Raw genomic sequence first — 21,851 nt, 5'->3', positions numbered from 1 at the left:
AGGAGTCTTCCGACGTCAAGCGTTGACCTGTGGACTAGAGAGTCCTTGTATCTTACGCTTCCGCTATGAACTATGAACTTGTGTTTGTTCGTTGATCAATATATCAACTATTCGTGTAATATGGATCATGTGATTCCAATTTGTAAGACTTATGGCTTGTAATGAATGATGATTGTGATACTTAACTATTATGCCTCGCAACAACAATATTCCTGGGATTGCGATGTATGACATAATAGGCATCCGGACTTAAAAATCCGGGTGTTGACAAAGATAGATCAACACAATTACACCGAGAACTAACATAGCATGCACACTGTCACCATCACACTATGAAGGAGGCATAGATCACATCAATACTATCATAGCAATAGTTAACTTCATAATCTACAAGAGATTACAATCATAACCTACGCCAAGTACCACACGATGCACACACTGTCACCATTACACCGTGCAGGAGGAATAGACTACTTTAATAACATCACTATAGTAGCACATAGATGATATTCAACTTGATCACAAAGAGAGAGAGATGAACCACATAGCTACAGCGGAGCCCTCAGCCCCGGGGGTGAATTACTCCCTCCTCATCATGGAGACAGCGATGGCGGTGAAGATGGCGGTGGAGACGGCGGTGGAGATGACTCCGGGGGCAATTCCCCGTCCCGGCGGCGTGCCGGAACAGAGACTTCTGTCCCCCGAATTGGAGTTTCACGATGGCGGCGGCTCGGGATGGTTTTCTCTGGTTTCGTCAATCGGTGTCGAGGAATTAGGTCAGGAGGCTTCAAATAGGCGAAGAGGCGGAGTTGGAGGGGCCACGGGGGACCCACACACTAGGGGGGCGCCCCCTTGGCCGCGTCGCCCTGTGGGCTGGGGCCCCACTGGCTCCCCTCTGGCACTTCTTCGGTGCTCTGGAAGCTTCCGGGCAAAATAAGATATTGGGCGTTGATTTCGTCCGATTCCGAGAATATTTCCTTACTAGGATTTCTGAAACCAAAAACAGCAGAAAACAGCAACTGGCCCTTCGGCATCTCGTCAATAGGTTAGTTCCGGAAAACGCATAAATATGACATAAAGTATGCATAAAACATGTAGATATCATCAATAATGTGGCATGGAACATAAGAAATTATCGATACGTCGGAGACGTATCACACCGCACTATACTTCGCCGCCATCAACCTTCAATGTGCTTCTTGACTCCTACTGGTTCGATAAACCTTGGTTTCTAACTGAGGGAAACTTACTGTTATACGTATCACACCTTCCACTTGGGGTTCCCAACGGTCGCGTGCTGTACGTGTGTCATGGCGCCCCCTGACCTACCCTTCCGCCTACTTAAGCCTTCATCGATAATAACTCCAGGACCGAGAGCCACGATACGGAAAACCTTCCAGAGACGCCGCCGCCGCCAATCCCATCTCGGGGGATTCAGGAGATCGCCTCCGGCACCCTGCCGGAGAGGGGAATCATCTCCCGGAGGACTCTTCACCGCCATGGTCGCCTCCGGAGTGATGTGTGAGTAGTTCACCCCTGGACTATGGGTTCATAGCAGTAGCTAGATGGTCGTCTTCTCCTAATTGTGCTATCATTGTTGGATCTTGTGAGCTGCCTAACATGATCAAGATCATCTATCTGTAATGCTACATGTTGTGTTTGTTGGGATCTGATGAATATGGAATACTATGCTATGTTGATTATCAATCAATTATCTATGTGTTGTTTATGATCTTGCATGCTCTCCGTTACTAGTAGAGGCTCTGGCCAAGTTTTTGCTTGTAACTCCAAGAGGGAGTATTTATGCTCGATAGTGGGTTCATGTCTCCATTAAATATGGGGAAGTGACAGAAACCTCTAAGGTTGTGGATGTGCTGTTGCCACTAGGGATAAAACATCAATGCTATGTCTAAGGATATATTTGTTGATTACATTACGCACCATACTTAATGCAATTGTCTGTTGTTTGCAACTTAATACTGGAGGGGGTTCGGATGATAACCGGAAGGTGGACTTTTTAGGCATAGATGCATGCTGGATAGCGGTCTATGTACTTTGTCGTAATGCCCAATTAAATCTCACGATATTCATCATAACATGTATGTGCATGGTCATGCCCTCTTTATTTGTCAATTGCCCAACTGTAATTTGTTCACCCAACATGCTTATTCTTATGGGAGAGACACCTCTAGTGAACTGTGGACCCCGGTCCATTCTTTACATCGAATACAATCTACTGCAAACATTGTTCTTACTGTTCTCTGCAAACATCATCATCCACACTATACATCTAATCCTTTGTTACAGCAAGCCGGTGAGATTGACAACCTCACTGTTACGTTGGGACAAAGTATCTTGGTTGTGTTGTGCAGGTTCCACGTTGGCACTGGAATCCCTGGTGTTGCGCCGCACTACACTTCGCCGCCATCAACCTTCAACGTGCTTCTTGGCTCCTACTGGTTCGATAAACCTTGGTTTCTTACTGAGGGAAAACTTGCTGATGTACGCATCACACCTTCCTCTTGGGGTTCCCAACGGACGCGTGCTGTACGCGTATCAGCTAGTCATACCAGCCTGGTTTTTGTATAGCTGGTCATACCGGCCTTTTTTTGTCATTTTTCGTACCGGGTATTATTGAGCTTGAAAAGCTTACTTCCCCCTCTTCCCTCCTATGATTCTTGCATCTTTTTAGGGGTTTGAAAGAGGAGATCTAGATCTACAACCCCACCTAATCAATTCCACCTCTAAGTGAGGGGAACTCATGAGATCTAGATCTTGGATTCATTAGTTGATTCCCTCCATTCTTCTTCCTATCTAATTCCTCCCTAGTACTTGTTGTTTTGGTGAGATTTGTGATAGAAGGATTTGCTTTGCATTCTTACATAAGTGTTGAGATCTCTAGTTCGATTGGTTCGAGTGATAGATCGTGAGTTTGTTACTCTGGGAGGGTGACCTCCTAGTTGGCTTGGCGGTTGGTGCCGTGGTGATCTCTTCGTGGAAGATTGTGCCGAAGCTTGAGCTTCTCCTTCATGGAGGTTGTGAAGTGGTTGTGGAGCTTTCCATGCATCTCCGGGGTGGAGGAAAAGCTAGCCATAGCGAAGGAGCCCTCGCTTCGTTGGGGGCTTAAGGAGAATAAGGTGGCCTTAGTGCGCATTGGGGAGTCCTTCGTGGTTCCCGCACCTCTCCAATGGTGATTATATTCCTTTCAAGAAAGTGAACATTGTGATACATCTTCATCTATGCGTGCCTCGATAATCTCTATAACCGAGTTTCTTCACTTATATTTACATTGTGATAGCCTTTGTGGTTGATGTAATTCACATGCTATCTATTTCTTGCTAAATTATAGTGCTCTTTTTAAGGTGGCCTTAGTGCGCATTGGGGAGTCCTTCGTGGTTCCCGCACCTCTCCAACGGTGATTAGCTTCCTTTCAAGAAAGTGAACATTGTGATACATCTTCGTCTATGCGTGCCTCGATAATCTCTATAACCGAGTTTCTTCAGTTATATTTACATTGTGATAGCCTTTGTGGTTGATGTAATTCACATGCTATCTATTTCTTGCTAAATTATAGTGCTCATCTTGATTAGTTTAATTTTTTGGTGCACCTAGTTGAACCTACCACATGCGAATGGCAGATTCGATCTCTTCCCTAGCGGATTCGATCCCCATAATATAAGTGAACCTAGTTGAACCCCACCTAATCAATCCCCGCGGTCATCGCTGTCGTAAGGAGGTCAATGCTAGGGCGCCATGAGGCAACCAGGAGATGGCACATCCATCGAGGTTTCAGCCTGTGCCACGGCACGCCTTCCGCTTCACCCGTTACCCGCTGTCGTCGTACACCGCACAGTTGGAATCCATGGAGGCCTTGCCGCCAACAGTGGCGCCTCCAATGCGAGCTCCTCCGGCGACACCACGTACTCCAGCGTCAGCCACTCCTCACCACATATCCTCCGTCCCCCTCCCGAGGTAAGCACTCTCTTGAAGAATCGGATTTGTTAGGTTAGGGTTTTTGAGCGTTAGTATAGATGGCGTCAAATCGAGGGGGTTGCTCTAGGTTGTAATTGAAGCTTACATGTAGTAACTTAGGTGTTGTTCGTGCGTCCGATTTGACATGCACGCTATGCTTTCACGCCAGAGTGCGTCGTGGCACACGATGATCACTGGCATTGCCATGCAAGCCCATGTCAGTGATCACCGTGACACGGCAGTGCGCCAGAACTAACGTTGTTCATCGTGCTCACCATAAACAGGACTGGGAAGAGCTCATGGCCTCGTACTTCCACCGTTCTCTAGAGGAGGAGGAGACGCTCCCGGTGATCCCGTACAATATGACTCCATGCCTGACGTTCCAGAGGTGATGGTGCATCTGAAGGCGCGGGAGGTCAGGGCGACGGCGGGTGGTAGAGCGCGCTTGGGACACCACGACATCCCTGCCGTGCCAAGGCACTTCTACGTGCATCTCAGGACGAGCGACCTTACAACTTTGTCGATGCCGCCCAGGCATTGCGCCGGTATGCAGCTCAAGGTCAGCACGCATGCACCTTTCAGCGTGCCACTCCGGAACGGCGAATTCTACGAGTACGTTGTCTAGCTGGAGTGGTTCCATGGCGCGATGTACTTCATGAGCGGCTGGAACAAGTACGCCAACATGACGAAGCTGCGGGAAGACATAATCGTCTTCGAGCTAGAGCATGGTGACTTCACCGTGACGATCATCCGAGCCACCACCTCATGCCAGCTGGTCATGAAGTGTCTGGGGCATGGCATGGCATGGCATGACATGACGGTGTCGCCCTGAGTATGCTCTCCTGATCCTACTGCCTGAATCTGTAGATAGCTCAGTGACGTAATTGTGACCGTTTGTGGTTTATTAACTTAAGCTAGGCACGCGGTGCTGTCTAAAAATGGTAGTTTCCGTCGGAGTGTGTGATCTGCCATGGCTTAACATCCGGCCTAAGCTTAAGGGTGCTCACTAGCTAGGATGAAGGCTGGGCATTAGTGTGAGTGCTATGGAGAATCTCATTAGAGTCCAAGCTAAAGATAGTAGGAAAATATTGACCATGGGATGGCCGATCAAATGAATAAACTCAAGATCCATGTGCTTTGGTGAAAAGGAGCACACTGATTCATATGACAATTTGTATATTCCACTCCAGCCAGATAAAAGGGAAGTGCATTTTTTAACTGAAAAAGGCATATACTACAAGCGCCTTGAAAAACCAGTTGGTTCTGGAGACCTTGAAAACAAAACGATAAGCGCCTCTGCCATAAAATATCACTGGTCGATCATAAAAACCAAAATCGCAGTTGGTTCCCAAGATGGAACAAGATCAAGAGAAAAGAGCCATATGCGGAACACATAACAACAACATTTAAGTTCTATGACTATATCAAAAAAATCGGAATGGGCTAAGAACAGTTGAACACAAAACAGGAAGTTTTGAAACTTAGAAATATGATTTTTTATTATTTTTTAAAAAGATCACTGGTGCCACATGTGCAACAAATCTCTATCCGAAAAGAAGCAAATGCGTAGAGTTATTGCATTCCACAAAAGGATACTGCCCACAAATCAGTCTCAGTCACTCAGATAACAGGAGTTTTGCCAGGCCACAGAGATCAGACTCAGATAACAGGAGTTTTGCCAGCCCACAGATCAGACTCAAGAGAAAGTGGACCGGTGCTTACTAGTTTGGGGATGCAAACCATGTTCACAAGCACGACGTCAATGAAATGGGCAAAGCAAATCAGTACAGAATAAATATGAAAGCAGGCATTGGTGCACAAGATTGAAGAGAGGGGCAAACCAAGAGCCATATGTGAAACACAGGACAATATCAAAATAGAACTATATCAAAAGATCAGGATGAGCTAATAACAGTTGAACAAAAAACAGGCAAGTTTTGCATATCGTGAAAAGCAGAAAATGAGAAAACTAGAGTAGACAGGTCACGAATCAGACTAAGGTAACAAGAGTTTTGCCAGGCCACAAATCAGACTCAGCTATCATGAGTTTTGCCAGGCCACAAATCAGACTCACTAACAGGAGTTTTGCCGAATGTTTAAAGAGAAATTACAGTACTTAAACGACAGACTAGATACTGGCTTGACGTCTCAATTGCTATAGCAATACAACCAGGAACAAAACTTAGCACACTGATGCTAGGCATCAGGCACTGAACTGCTCATTTCTTCTTGGCAGCAGCCTTGGTAACCTTGGCACCAGTGGGGTCCTTCTTCTCCACGCCCTTGATGACACCAACAGCAACAGTTTGTCTCATGTCACGCACAGCAAAACGACCAAGAGGAGGGTAGGTGGCGAAGGTCTCCACAACCATGGGCTTGGTGGGAATCATCTTCACTATACCAGCATCACCGTTCTTCAAGAACTTGGGCTCCTTTTCAATCTCCTTACCAGATCGTCTGTCAATCTTGGTGATAAGCTCAGCAAACTTGACAGCGATGTGGGAGGTGTGGCAGTCCAGCACTGGGGCGTAGCCATTGCCGATCTGACCAGGGTGGTTCATGATGATGACCTGGGAGGTGAAGCTGGCAGCCTCCTTGGCAGGGTCATCCTTGGAGTTGGAAGCCACAAACCCACGCTTGAGATCCTTCACAGCAACATTCTTGACGTTGAAGCCAACATTGTCACCAGGGAGCGCCTCCAGGAGGGACTCATGGTGCATCTCAACAGACTTTACCTCAGTGGTCAGACCGGTGGGACCAAAGGTCACAACCATACCAGGCTTGATGGTACCAGTCTCAACACGTCCAACAGGCACAGTTCCAATGCCACCAATCTTGTAAACATCCTGGAGGGGAAGACGCAGGGGCTTGTCCGAGGGTCTCTTGGGCTCATTGATCTGGTCAAGCGCCTCAAGCAGGGTTGGGCCCTTGTACCAGTCAAGGTTGGTGGACCTCTCAATCATGTTGTCACCCTCAAAACCAGAGATGGGGACAAACGGCACCTTCTCAGGGTTGTAGCCAACCTTCTTCAGGTATGAAGAGACTTCCTTAACAATTTCCTCATAACGGCTCTTTGAGTACTTTGGAGTGGTGGCATCCATCTGGAACAAATCACAAGAGCATTCACATTAGATAAACATAGCAAGTAAAATAAGAATTACCAATTACTAAAAAATCAAGTAAATCAACCAAGTATGAGAAGTACAGCATTATATACTTATAACATGAATGTGTGGAATATAGGAGATAATGAGCTTTTAAGGAACGGCATTAGAACAGATAATTACAACAAATCCAATTCAGCAAGTTCTACAACAATAATAGGATGGCATATCTATACAGTGAAGTACCTTTGTCCTTTCATAAGATGATAAAAGATTCTAACAGTTCTATAAACAGTACTGAATTTGTAGGCTTGTCGTGATCCTAACAATTTAATACACGCACTTCTGAAGGTTCATATCAGGTGTATGAAAATAACAAATAAATACAGAGGTGAACTAACATGCACAAATCAATAAAATCAATATAATTTCATTGAAGAAATCATATGTAAACAAATAAAATATACTATATTCATATGATTGCATTTGGAATAAGAGTAAATAAATAGAGGAACAGATTCACAGTATATAATTTACAAAGTACTAATGATCCTGAACTTTTAATGCAAGTCATTACGAGGGTTTATATCAAGTGTGCAACAAAATAGTATACCCAACTAAATATTACTCAAGATAATTAGCATAGGAAGGTTGAATAGTAAGTAAACCTTGTTACAGCAGCAGATCATCTGCTTCACTCCAAGAGTGAATGCAAGGAGTGCGTGCTCACGGGTCTGGCCATCCTTGGAGATACCAGCCTCAAAACCACCAGTGGTGGAGTCAATGATGAGCACAGCACAATCAGCCTGGGAGGTACCAGTAATCATGTTCTTGATGAAGTCACGGTGTCCAGGGGCATCAATGACTGTGCAGTAGTATTTGGTTGTCTCGAATTTCCAGAGGGCAATATCAATGGTGATACCCCTCTCACGCTCAGCCTTGAGCTTGTCAAGCACCCACGCGTACTTGAATGACCTCTTGTTCATCTCAGCGGCTTCCTTCTCGAACCTCTCAATGACACGCTTGTCAATACCTCCAAGCTTGTAGATCAGATGGCCAGTGGTGGTCGACTTGCCAGAGTCGACATGGCCAATGACCACGATGTTAATGTGTACCTTCTCCTTACCCATGGCTGAACTGCTTAGCTACCAAACTGCACTATCAAAAGTGAACAGGCGTTAGAAAGATACAACAGTCACAAAATGAACACCTAGCTATTTGTGAAAATTGAAACATCAAATGGCCATATAGAGAAGAATTTGATGGTTTAACCAGATTGTATGACAGTACAACATGATAGACTGCAGGCACAACTTAGGTTTATGCACACTGTAAGAAGTAAAACATGCTAGTGCTATATATGCCCAAGACTGTAGGCTCAAGCACTAAATTCACTTACATGACGGAAGGTTTGGTATCAATTCTAGTTGACCAGTCACAGATTCGGTAGAACCTAACAGAATTAACACAAGACCGTCTAACTACAGACCAAGAACCCAAAGATCATTGGGTGACATATCTTGCGCCATCAATTAAACAGTAACCGTAAAAAACCTAAGCAAGTCCCCGAAATTAATTATAGACAAAAACGAACTGCGTCCTCGTATAAAAGAACCTAAAACTAGTTAAACCCGAAGGGCTACAGCTACGAAACAGAGCTTCCGCGCAAGAAAGAACACAATAGGCAGATACTACCCAAGGACGAGAGATGCATCAGCTACTAAACAAGAGAAAGTCTCAGATTGTAGCTACTACAGAGAAGAATGCCCGAATTCTTCGAACTACGGAGGAGAACACCATGCATCAGGGCAGAAAATAGCCTACAACTCGCGATCTAATCGCTGATTACAGCTAGTACAAAACATAGGCATGACAGTAGTTCTATTCGACGCCACGACCAACGAATCGAAGCAGGGACGATGGGGATGCTGACCTCGATGGAAGGAGATGGCGGCGGGGCGGGAGCACTCAGAGGTGGCGGCTCGGGCGAGATGGGTGGCGCTATATATTGGCAGCGACTGTTGCTAGGGTTTCTTTATTGGCCGTCTGATCCGTGTCAGATGGCTGCCGTCGTGGAAAATGGTGTCCGTTGGATTCTCATCGTGCGAATGGCGTGCTTCGGAACGTTTCGCGGCCCCGAAGTTCCGCATCCTGGATCCCCTGGGCACGGTAAGGCCTACAGGTTTTCGTAAGCAAGTGGGTTAGCTCGAGATTTATGTATTCTACCACTATCTCCATTCCCTTTTTAAAAGTGTTATCTCAATTCCTGTTATACAGTAAAATAATGTCCATCTCTCCTCCACTACTAATCCACTTTGAGATCGTGTGCTTGCGAGCTAATTGTGCGTTTTGTATGGATCTGGCCGGTGTGTTATGTCACCAGTATATTTTTTTGTTGATTTTTGTTCGACATTAGTTTCATATATCTTTTTCCAAACTTGGTGTGGTGATGAGCTCTTGAATAGTTTCGTATGTTATTACAATACAATACTAGTTTAGTTTACACCTTGCACCCTTAAGCCCGCATGTCCAAACTCGAAGCGAACCGCTTATATGATTACAAACTCGAGCTCTAATATTGCATTGAAAATGCAAGAATGTTGATTTGAGGCTGGCCTTCAAGAAGTAATATCCATCTTTAAACCGCTATATGTTGACACATAGTAGGGCGAGCTCGTTACAACATGCCCTGATGTATATGTTATGTTCGATCATACGAGCAATCTGATGTTCACTACCAAGAACTATAAATGGGAAGAGATGTAAATACAAATACAAATCAACAGACCATGAATTTTACGAATATTCAATGAGGTTTGGGTGCTCATATACACCGCCTCTTATTTGTGCTTGGAGCCGACGCCCACTAACAACTTAGCTCGTTCATCACAATAACAACAAGAAGTTGTATAGGTTGTAACCTTCTATTAACTCACAAACTGGAAAATGAAAAAATCTAGCTACGAGTTGTATTGTACTAATCCATCAAAAGGTTATGCTTGAGTATATATGATAGAGCTCATAATACAAACCTATGAAAAAAATACATGCCATAAATTTTGAAATAGCTTGTGACAAAATATAAAAAAACACCAAAAGATTTTACTTTTATTGAATAATAACTAAAAAATTAGCATTATTTTATCTAATAATGCAAAACTTCTTATAAAAATAAAAATTCCCATACATGTACGTGAACCATGTTTTGCAAACACATGAACATTTTTAAAACAGCATGAACATTAATGTTGATATAGGTGAACAATTTTTACGGACCGTGCACATTTTGTTTCCTAAACATGAACATTATTCTCAAAGACATGTACATTTAAAAAAAATCGAAAACATGAACATATTTAGAATAATAGAAAAAAGTAAAAAAATGCAAAAGGAAACAACAAACTACGTACACCAATATTAGAAAAAAAATACATGAACCAGGTATTTCAAACCACGTTTTTTTTTCTAAAAACTACATTAACATTTATTTGATATAGGAGAACGATTTTACAATATTGTGAACATCTTTTTAAACAATACCCCATGTGTTTGTGGAATCCGCTATATCCTATATATAAATAGGACCCCATGTGTTCGAATGACGAGTCCAAAGATATTGCCGATAGAGAACTCACAACTCTCGATCGTGGAGCTAAACTATGGCTAAACATAGCATGTGATTAGTCCAGAAGTCGCTGCCCTGTTCCATTTTGACTCCGACAATCAAACCCGTCCAATCTCTTGTTACTCTTCTGATATTACGCCATAGCCTGAAATCCCTATTTCTCCCACCGTATATCACCGGAACCATGTCTTCTCCCTTTCTCTATGCTCTGTGTTGGACACCTCTAGGTTCGTTGAACACTCCGACGGTTGTGCTCCGATTGAGGTATGCTTGATCGCTGTGGGGCCTTCACAAAGCGCATGGATGGGTGAAACTAGTTAATATTTATCTAGCCGTTCAAACTTTTTGAATTGACACTTATAACATAGTACTTCATACATTTTTTCGTGGCAAAAAGAGTTTTTAGAAATCATTTGTGTCAATAACCAAACTCTTTCTAACCCATTTCTCAATACTTCTCACAATTGGAACTAGTTGTTCATGCCACATCATTTCCTATTATTTGATTATTTAATTTTTGTATTTACTGTAAATATAACGTATGCTCAAATTTATCCCTTCACAGCTCCCGACATGTAAGTAACCACACTATAAATATTTGACGCTACTCTATCTTATGTTGCAAAAGAGTATAAATGAGGCTCATTGTTTGCTTCATCTATAGTACTATCTAGTATTAGTGTTGAAGATCATATCATATTTACATTTATTTAATGTCCTTCTTAGTTGGTTCTTTAACTTGTAAGAATACTTTTCTAAAATATTATTTCTCAACCACCAACCCCCACCAAACTGATGTTTAAATACTTAACGGTGACCCATCTAGTCACACTCTTATCACAAAATGATATCTTTATATGTTTTTGTTTATTTTTTGTATTTCTGATCAATATCATATACCCTCAAATTTATTCCTTATCCACCTTTAACATTCATGTAATCCCACTCTCTGTATCCGATGAAATTCTGTCAAATTTTCTAATTTTTAATGAAGCTCCTTATTTTTTCAATGCAATATTTATTTGGAAGATCATATTTATTAAAATTTATTAAATGCACCATATTGTTTGGTTTTTTAACTTTTGTATTGATGCAAAACATATATTTTTCTCAACCACCAAACTCCACCTACCAAATATATAAGTATTCCACACCATTCTATATCCTTGTTCACATCATAACATGGACCCCTAATATTTGTTTGCATGGTGGTTGTATTTATGGTAATATCACTTATGCTCTAATTTATTCTATCTGGACCACAAAGCCCCGCCCAACACCACTCTTAAATACGATGAATTGCATTTTATTGTATAAAGACAATAAATGCACCTCATTATTTATTTCAGCTGTAGTATTTATGTTGAGATCATAATTAATTCAACTGTAGTATTAGTACACCTCCCCATATAGGTCCAACAGCCACCTAAGCGCCCTCGATACTTCACAGTATTTAAGCGATACATTGCTAGGCATAACTTTTCAATCTTGGTCGCAAATAAGAAATGGGAAAACCATATCAACGTATTGGATTTTGTTATGTGCTTATTATTGCTAGTGCAACTATAGGAGGATGCTTTCCTTTCAACAAACAGGTAAATGTTGTCCTACCGAATGATATATATGGGATCCATTTCAATATATTTGGATAGTTGGGATTTTATTTTCCTAAGTAATGCTTATCGATCATTCCTTCATCATATATTATATTATGATTAACGAATTGAAGGGACAAAACTGGACAATGCAATGGCCATTACAGATTGATCCAGCCAAAGGAGAACGAATCTTTGTTCATGATTCAACAGACTACTTACGTCATGTGAGTATTATGAATGTACCTAATGTAATTATGACCTTTTATTACATTAGCTATGTCGTAATATGGAAATATCAACTGTGAGACTAAGCAAATAGTGTGTTGGCAGTTCGCAGTTCACTCATGGAATCCAAATCAAGAAGGCAAAAACTATTGGGGGTTAGAAGCTACAATGGATGTATATGGATATAACTTAGAACCTCAACAACAAAGCATGTCATCAATTTGGATCTATATTATTGGAGGAGGAAAATCAAAGATCACTGGATTTTCGGTTGGATGGCATGTAAGTAACAAATTTTCAAAATATGTACTCCCTCTAGTTCAAAATAATTGTCCAAAAATGGATTTTATCTACACATGTTTTAATGTGTAGATACATCCATTTTTGGGCAATTATTTTGAACCAGGGGATTATAAGTATTGGATCGTTATATGAACTAGGTTTATATTATTGTATTAACATACTTTTAGTTAAATGTATTATATATTCCATCATTTTTTATTATCTGCCATCAGTTCCTTCAAGGAAACCTTCCATGCTGGAAAATCACCACTGTTCATAAAAGGTTTCAAATTTATTATGAATATAATTAGGGGTAAAATGGGAAAAGGTTCTTAAAAGCTGAAGGAGAAGTACTAATAGACCACACGAGAACTTGAAATACTGTAGACATATCCCAAAAATTGATCGTTATTTCGTTTGACTCTTTTTGGGTACATGTATAGATGTTAGTGTAATCTTTCGTCTATATTTTGAGTTGAAGAAATACAAATTAATATGATGAATAAGGATATTTTGTCGGTTATCCCTCTTAATCGGGGGTATATTTCCTAACAGAAAATGAGAAAATCTTGGATGTGGTACTTACTATCAATTGTATGTATCATACGAGTATTAATACCTAACATTGTTGTGATTTCAATATAGGTTTATCCAGAACTCTACAATGATTCAAGAACACATTTTTTCACAACATGGGCAGTAAGTTTACTCTTGATCACCATATGTTGATTCGATAGTAAAAGTTCCGATAAAAACGATTTTGATGTATACTTTATATCACTAGTTTTATGTCATAACAAAAAATGATACCTTACATATTATGCAATTATTGTGATTACCAGATTATTTTCATTTAAATATGACTAATTAAATGTATTTAGTATAAGATCCTAGAAACATCAGCGTAAACATCAATAGAGAAAATAAACATGAGAATGCATAAACGTAATGGTCTTATAACTAATTATTATGTATGACCATGTATGATGGTTAGCTAAAATATCTTGCACTAGACATGATCAAAAATTTCACAACCTAAAGAGAGAGTTCACCATTACTCATTGATTTCTACTGTGATGGTTTGTCAGGGTTATGAATCACCTCCCGGTGGTTGCTACAACTTTCAGTGTCCTGGTTACATAAGGATGAATTCTAGTATATCTCCTGGAGATGTGATCACTCCAGTATCTAGCTTCAAGGGTAAAAAGCAATACATAACAATACGGGCAGTCAAAGTAAGCACACTCTACAGTACTATTGAAACTCTTCTAGAATAAAAATAATTGATGACTTCACTTGCACTCATCTTCTACTACAAACAAAATTGAAAGTTTCTTATCATTCTTTATATCTCAAGGTATTAGTTTATAATAAAAAAAATTCAAAATTCCGTACATGTCATATGTACAAATTTCAATTGCATGTATACCATTGATAACATGATTTAGTTGTTTACTCGTAGAGACAAAAGTACATTTCCGACATATGACATCACTTTTTTTGCACACATAAATAGAAAGTTTTACCCCTAATACTTATTTTATTTCTTAATATATAATTTGTCTGACAAGTAACTATTTTCCCAACAATTTTATTATTCTTCAAAATGGCATCCAACAATGCCAAAATACCTCGTGTATTGATATAGATGGAATACAATATTATAATGTTGAATAGATAATTAAACATGAGCAAGTTAGCGAGATTAGACACTTGTTTGACCTTATGTTATATAGTGTTAACAAAAAAATGTATAAAAGTGAATCAACTTATCAGTTCAAACAGAGAATACAAATTTACTATTGGTATATATGAAATGAGTTTCAACGTGAGATGTATGAGTTTGTCTCGATAAAAATAATAAGGTATTATCTTGTATTGTATTCCATATAAAACTATTAGCATGTGAAGCTCATTATATATGTATATTAGAAAATTATAATATCAATAACATTTGAACAGTTAATGACTAAAATCATCTACCTAAGCCCAACTCAAACTACACAAAATTTGAAAACAATTTAAAAATAAGAGACATTCGAAAGGGTTCATGTTGGACTAGATATATTTCTCTAGAGATCTACAATAATAAGCTGTAGCTTATTATCCATGAGGAAAACATAGTGGATAAATTTATTAATTTGGTTGTTGGAGTTTTAAATTTCAAATTATGTCCACATATTATCTAAAATGATTCAGTCCTATCTCTACAACACTTCATATGAAAAAAGATATAATCTGTTATAATCTTCAAAAAGTGGGAAATAGAGAAAAATAAAGATCAGCCGCTCTATCAAATAAATATATAGGTTCAAATTAATATATGTTCCTACATATTTACATGACATACCTTCTCACCACTACGTGATACCATGTAAAAACAACCAATTAAAATATTTGCTAACCTACTATCATTATGTCTTCTTTAAGAAAAAACTCTGGCTTCCCATAATCTATTGTCAAGATATGGATCAACGAATATTTTTCTTGGCAAAAATTTATTTATGGCGCTATGCTAGTGTACGGTAGGCATATACGGTAATTTACTTGTATATTTAATATATAGCAAAGGAGTAATTATATTTCTGCCAAATATAGGTAGGTATGCTTGGAAAATTACATTCTAGAATACAAAATATACCATCCTCATAGTGACTATTGGTTCAATACTCTTAGATGTCTCGAAATATTTGAGCATGTGTTACAAATTTTGCATGCTCTTAAATTAGCGCAAAATATTATAGAAAATAATTTTCAATTAATGCATTCCTTATTTTCCTCGTAGGATAAACAATCTGGTGATTGGCAAGTCCACTACGGATTCAATGGTCCTACACAATTAATTGGTTACTTTCCAAAATCTTTATTTCGTGATATGGAAAAGAAACATTTGATAATTCAGTTTGGGGGTTTCGCTAGTCACCCAACCACCCAACCAAGTCCTCCAATGGGAAGTGGGTTTTTTCCTGGGAGAAATGCCGCATCCTTCAACAATTTAAAATTTGTTGATGCAGAAGGCTCTGCCCATGATATCAATAAAGATATTCCAGTTTATCAGTCTTCTCCTAGTTGTTATCGTATTTCTACTATCGCATCGGGTGTGTTCTTCTATGGGGGACATGGTTATTGTGATATTTGAAATACACATGAAACCCAAGTTTTCTATATTGTATTATCTATTAATAATGAATAAAGGCAGCCCTAAAAATAATTAAGAAATAAGTTTTATTTTTAATTTTTTCTAACATGGTTATCTATTGCTCATGTTCATTTCTATCTCTATGGTGTAGTTTACTCCCTCTGTATTTTTTGACACCTATACATGCAGAGAGTTAAGTTTGAAAAATAGATATACTGATAAAGAATTGCATGTGTCATATGAATTTATTCATATTCAAATGTACCCCCACTACTCATATATGATATACTAATAGCATCTATATATTACATTATCTATCTAATATCTGATCTTTACCTACTAATAAAGGAAGTAGGGTTTCTCCCTTTTTTCGACCAACTTAAAATTATCCTTATGTTTGTCTCGAAATTGTAGACACTGCCACCAGTTAAGTCAATAAAATGGTTAGTTTCTGTTTGTTTTGTCCCTCCGTTCGATGATTTCCTACCTAAAGAAATACCGACCAAAGTTGTCAAACAAATACCGATCAGAGCCAACTCAAAATGAAAAGCACTGATCGGAGCCATTCCCCCCAAAAAGGATTGATTAGAGCCTTCATAAGTCATGTCCTAGCTACTTACGTCACGATGAGAATAGAGATCCGAAAGTAATCGTGAGCATAAAAGGACATCCTTCCGAGCGTTTTCGAGACACCACAACACGATCGAGTTGGTGAAGACCCAATATTGTGTGCTCCTTCTGCCGCCGCCAGGGATACCCTGCTCAACAACATGGCACCAGAGGCGGACCCAAAAGCAAGTGATGGAGAATGGAGGCCACAAGGCTCCCACAACACCCTGGAATCCTTCACCCAATCCGTTGCGGAAGGCGGCAGATGCAGCGCTTCAGGCTGGGGAGTAACTTAGACTAGTAATATGTTATGTTGCTAGTTTAAGTTACTACCTTTATACAGGCTAGTAACTTATATGTGGTTTCATGCATGTGCTATATATTATCTTGTATACTCATCTTGTATTGGGTTGTGTGATATTATGGTAACATACCTAGTTACCACCTCACTCTTTTTCATCATTAACTATACAGAGTAAAGTTGTTGTGATCCTGTTGGCGTCCGAAACCCACCGGCGAGTAGCGACGGGCAACACGTAGAGCCGGGAGGCTCCCAGGACTGCGGTTGGCCCTGGTCCCTCGAGCGACGGCCCGCAAAGCTCCGGCACGCACGTCCGATGCTGGTGCAAGGGCGTGCCACCTGACCTATACCTGGTCAGGAAGGTGATGGATTGCTTCGCTTAGTTTCCTGCATGGCATACACGTAAACATTAAATACGAGCCTCGATCGGCTCTCAGGTTGTCCTGTGAATCGGCTCAGGGAGCCGATCCACCCATGATCCGTATGAGGTCTACGATAACATGGTGGTCCTGCTTGATCAATATAAAGCTAAAACGACCTACGACGATTTAGGGTTTTCACCGCATAATCGGAACATCCTACACGTGATTGAGCCTGGCAGCCACGCAAGATGATAATAAACCAGCCCTAGATAAGGCCTAAAAACCAACATGAAGTTGATTCTCGGAACATCTTATCTAGGGCTAGCAAACCACACCCTACGTGCTACTGGATCCTTCAACCCGTTTGCAAGGCCTAACTATGTAGATATTAAACTAATCTTTGAAGAACAAGGAGTAATCATAACAGATCGGATCTACTAAACAAGGATCAAGCAAGGTGCTGCCCTTACACCTAAGATAGGTGTAAAGGCAGCTAGATGTCTAAGGGTAGCATAGATAAAGCATATATCACGGTAGAACAATGCTAACCCTAACACATCTATGATAACTACGTTGCTCACCATCAACAAGGCTTCAGCACGAGCAACGCATGAACAACGAATAAACGTATACTGCCTAGATCGCAAGATGCGATCTAGGCAGCATGATGCTTACCCGGAAGAAACCCTCAAAACAAGGGGTGGCGATGCGCCTAGATTGGTTTGTTGTGAACGTGATTGTCGTTTTTCTCAATAACCCTAGATACATATTTATAGTCCGTAGACTTTCTAACGTGGGAATAATCCCAACCGTGTACGAACCAAATTCTACCTAACCGACACGTATCCTACTATATTTACAGATACACGGGCAAACTAGCCCAAACTTCGTGTACAAGGCCGATTCATGTATATCTTCCGTGCATATTCTCCAAGCCCATCTTAATCACGGCCCACCTCTGATCCGGTTAAATTCTGGTGATAACACATGCCCCCCTGGTTTTGGAAATGATAATTCCAAAACCACTCTGCCTTTTCTTCGTTGGGTCACGTCGTGGCAGGGTAAAACCGCCGCAGTATCCTTCATCATGATGCCTTGCCTTCTCAACTTCTCCGCATGATTTGACAGTTGGTTTTTTTCTTTTGGCACCACTTCCTTGGAAACTGCTGTGGCATTAAATCCACTATACCCCCTTTTATTTAACCGCGCCGAACAGTTCGCCTCTTCATCCCCTTGCTCTGTTCTAGCCATCGGCACCCAAAAATTCCCCATCTCCTGTAGCAATGTCTTCCTCTTCTTCCTCCTCCGCCTCGTCGGATCTTTCTTCCCAGTCCTTCTCCTCTTCGTCCTCCTCCACCTCATCGGATCTTTCCTCCCAATCCTCTTCATCTCGTGAGCTGACGCCAGAGTGGGGCTCGCTGGCGGCGCACGACATCCTCGCCCCACCGGAGTGGGACAAGGAGGACCACGAGCCCTTCGTCTGGTCCGAGGACGACAAGTCCTTGACCAGCGGCGACGATGACCTCCAGTTCCTTGCCGATGGGGAACTGGAGGCGACGAGTGAGGATGACTCGTTCTCTTGGGACGGCTACACTTCCTCCGAGGAGGAGGAAGAAGAAGACGACGACGACTCCCTCGAGGACTATCCGCCGGCGAAGCGCTTCCGCGCCGGATCGGATGACGACAATGACGACGACGACGACGACGACGAGGAGGAGGAAGCTCCCATAGAGGGCTATGGGAGCAACGACGAGGAGCCCGCCGGCAGCAGCGCCGACGAGAGCTCCGATGGCGACGACGAGGGCAGCGACGGCCCGTAGGGTAGCATCTACTAGTATAGGTCTAGTAGTAGTAGCAGATTGGTCAATAGACCTTTCTTTTGCTCTTCCTTCCTCGAGCAATCGGCTCTTCCTTTGTAAGAAATCCCCTTTATTAATGAAGAAAATATTCCTCTATTGATTTTGCTTTCTTGTCAATTTTTGCCGATTGCCAAACGAAGTCAACGCGCAAAGAGCCGATGGCAGGGCACCGGCTTTTGCTCAAAAACGCGATTTAAGGCCACAACAGGTCCAATCCGTGTCCACGCCATCCTCTAATCTCAAACGCACAGATTCAACACCTCAGCAAATCCAATGGGAGAATCATCACAAATACCATGGACTCTGGCCTGAAACTGATCTGTTAACCTGCTCAACTGAGCTTGTTCCTCTAGAGTCGATGAACATGCATCGGCTTTTTCATTATTCTAAAGTCGATGTTCGAGCATCGGCTGTACTGGTATCCATGTTCCTAAAGTCGATGTTTGTGCATCGGTTGTGATTTGCATATAAAAATTTTTTACTGGCCAATTTTATACATCGGCCCCCATGTTTCACTGTCCATCGTCCCACATGCTTGGGAAATATTTCTTGAGGTGTTGACCATTGACGGCTACTGGGAATTTAACACCGTCCAGCTGCTCGAGCATGTATGCATTGCCCTTCAATACCTGATCGACTTTGTACGGACCGTGCCAATTAGGAGACCATTTGCCATATGCTTTATCCTTAGTTCCTAATGGTAACACGGCTTCCCATACTAGATCACCAACCTGAAACTCCTTTGGTCTCACCTTCTTATTGTATGCACGAGCTACCCTGGCTTTGTTCTCTTTAATCTTCTCCAAGGACCAAAGTCTAAGTTCCGTTGCATCCTCAATAGTATCACTCATCAGGGCTGCATATTCTTCAGCTGTTAGATCATTTTGAAACGTGACACGTCTCGATCCAGCCGTAATTTCCCAAGGCAATACGGCTTCCTGCCCATAGACGAGCTGGTATGGCGAAGTTTTTATAGCTCCATGGCATGACATGCGATAGGCCCACAAAGCTTCTGACAATGTTTCATGCCAAACCCTAGGGTTCTCGTCAATTTTCCTCTTAATCAGCTTGATCGGGCTCTGATTGGACGCTTCAGCTTGCCCGTTGGCTTGAGCATAGTATGGAGATGATCGGATCAGCTTAATTCCCATGTCATCGCAGAACTTTCTGAATTCTTTAGAGATGAAGACCGAACCTCCATCGGTCGTGATGGTTTGGGGAATCCCGAACCTATGAATGACATGTTCTTTCACAAATTTGATAACATCTTCTGACTTTACCTTCTTCATAGGGACGGCCTCCACCCATTTAGTGAAGTAATCCGTAATGGCCAAAATCCACTCGTGGCCTTTGCTCGACGCAGGATGGATTTTACCGATCATATCCATGCCCCAACCTCGAAATGGCCAAGGCTTGATGATGGGATTCATTGCTGATGCGGGTACCATCTGAATCTTCCCGAACATCTGACACGCTTGGCACCCTTTGTAGTAGTTGAAGCAGTCCTCAAGCATGGTGGGCCAGTAAAACCCTGATCGCCTGATCATCCACTTCATCTTATGAGCCGATTGGTGAGTTCCACAGGCGCCTTCATGCACCTCATGTAAGAGCCGATTAGACTCAGTTGGTCCCAGGCATTTGAGTAACAACCCTTCCAACGTCCTGTAGAACATGTCATCTCCTATAAGGACATATTTCATGGCCTTGTACCTTATCCGTTTAGGTGCCCCCCGAGCCGAATCCTTCAAGTAATTGAAGATATCGGCTCTCCAGTCATCCTATTCCAGGAACTGCACCTGAACTTCCGACCCGTCTGTTATGTCCTTGTAGCCTGACGCCATCTGTGCGAGATCGTTGGCCTCGGTATTTTGAGATCTTGGGACCCAATTGAAGTTGATGTACCGAAATTGTGCCATCAACTCGCGGCATTCCATCCAATATGGGAAGAGTGACTCACTTTCACACTTGTATTCGTCCGTGAGCTGGGAGATCACCAACTTCGAGTCTCCAAAAAGTTCCACCGCTTCTGCCCCGGCTTCCAAAAGCAACTCCATTCCCTTGCGTATCGCCTCATACTCAGCGACATTGTTGGTGCAAGGGGTAGATAGCCTGATGGAGAAGGAATATGTTGCCCCCCGAGGCGACACGAGCAGAATGCCGATGCCACAACCATCGTCACAAGCCGATCCATCGAAGAACATAGCCCATGCACGTACAGATAGTGCTGCTATATTAGTATTGATCTGTTCAGCTATGAGATTGGCCAACGCTTGTCCCTTGACTGCTTTCGCAGGCTGATACCGGAGATCGAATTCTGATAACGCAAACATCCACTTACCAAGTCGGCCTTTCAAAACAGGAGCCGACAGCATGTGCTTGACAACGTCTGACTTGCATATGATGATGATTTCTGCCGTCAAAAGGATGTGATGAAGCTTGGTGCAGGTGAAGAATAGGCAGAGGCATAACTTCTCGACTTCAGGGTACCTTGTCTCTGCATCCAACATCCTTCTGCTGAGGTAGAAAATGACCTTTTCAACACCCTCATAGAGTTGCACCACCACTGAAGCGATGGACGTGTCAGCTACTGATAAGTAGATATAGAACGGCCTGTCTTGCTGAGGTGGAACTAGCACAGGCAGCGTTGTTAGATACCGCTTAATCTCGTCAAACGCTCGCTCCTGTTCTGCCCCCCAGTGAAACTCGTCATCAGATTTGATCTTCACCAACGCCATGAACGGCTCAATTCGTCCTGACAGATTAGAGATGAACCGT

At 41.9% G+C, this 21,851-nt stretch overlaps 2 protein-coding genes across 3 annotated transcripts; one reads left to right on the top strand and one right to left on the bottom strand.

Moving 5' to 3' along the window:
- Nucleotides 1–5,887: 5,887 nt before the first annotated feature.
- Nucleotides 5,888–9,132, bottom strand: LOC127292586 (elongation factor 1-alpha). 2 transcript variants are annotated; one of them, XM_051322012.2, is made up of 3 exons: nt 9,010–9,132; nt 7,745–8,229; nt 5,888–7,073 (listed from the first exon to the last, which is right to left on the bottom strand). In XM_051322012.2, exons 2-3 carry the CDS (start codon nt 8,204–8,206, stop codon nt 6,192–6,194), a joined length of 1,344 nt encoding a protein of 447 aa, XP_051177972.1. In that variant the 5' UTR covers nt 8,207–8,229; nt 9,010–9,132; the 3' UTR covers nt 5,888–6,191. The 2 variants fall into 2 exon arrangements, with proteins under 2 accessions (XP_051177972.1, XP_051177971.1); XM_051322011.2 differs by having other exon boundaries at nt 7,745–8,234; nt 9,010–9,088.
- A 3,074-nt stretch (nt 9,133–12,206) lies between these two features.
- Nucleotides 12,207–15,945, top strand: LOC139838954 (protein neprosin-like). The gene is made up of 6 exons (XM_071828969.1): nt 12,207–12,296; nt 12,464–12,523; nt 12,630–12,806; nt 13,452–13,505; nt 13,895–14,041; nt 15,592–15,945. The coding sequence occupies exons 1-6, from the start codon at nt 12,207–12,209 to the stop codon at nt 15,943–15,945; spliced, it is 882 nt and encodes a 293-aa protein (XP_071685070.1).
- Nucleotides 15,946–21,851: the final 5,906 nt, after the last annotated feature.

The sequence above is a fragment of the Lolium perenne genome, chromosome 4 (genome assembly GCF_019359855.2).
Source record: "Lolium perenne isolate Kyuss_39 chromosome 4, Kyuss_2.0, whole genome shotgun sequence".
Classification (NCBI taxonomy): domain Eukaryota; kingdom Viridiplantae; phylum Streptophyta; class Magnoliopsida; order Poales; family Poaceae; genus Lolium; species Lolium perenne.
The sequence above is the reverse complement of the archived record's forward strand: the minus strand, read 5'-3'. Positions and strand labels throughout refer to the sequence as shown.

Excerpts from the sequence above, each read along its gene's own strand:
- LOC139838954 (XM_071828969.1), top strand. The coding sequence starts at position 12,207 with ATGGGAAAACCATATCAACGTATTGGATTTTGTTATGTGCTTATTATT. Across the intron at positions 13,506-13,894 it reads ATTTTTTCACAACATGGGCA|GGTTATGAATCACCTCCCGG; the intron begins GTAAGTTTACTC and ends ATGGTTTGTCAG. Across the intron at positions 14,042-15,591 it reads TAACAATACGGGCAGTCAAA|GATAAACAATCTGGTGATTG; the intron begins GTAAGCACACTC and ends TTTTCCTCGTAG.
- LOC127292586 (XM_051322012.2), bottom strand. The coding sequence starts at position 8,206 with ATGGGTAAGGAGAAGGTACACATTAACATCGTGGTCATTGGCCATGTC. Across the intron at positions 7,074-7,744 it reads TGATCTGCTGCTGTAACAAG|ATGGATGCCACCACTCCAAA; the intron begins GTTTACTTACTA and ends GATTTGTTCCAG.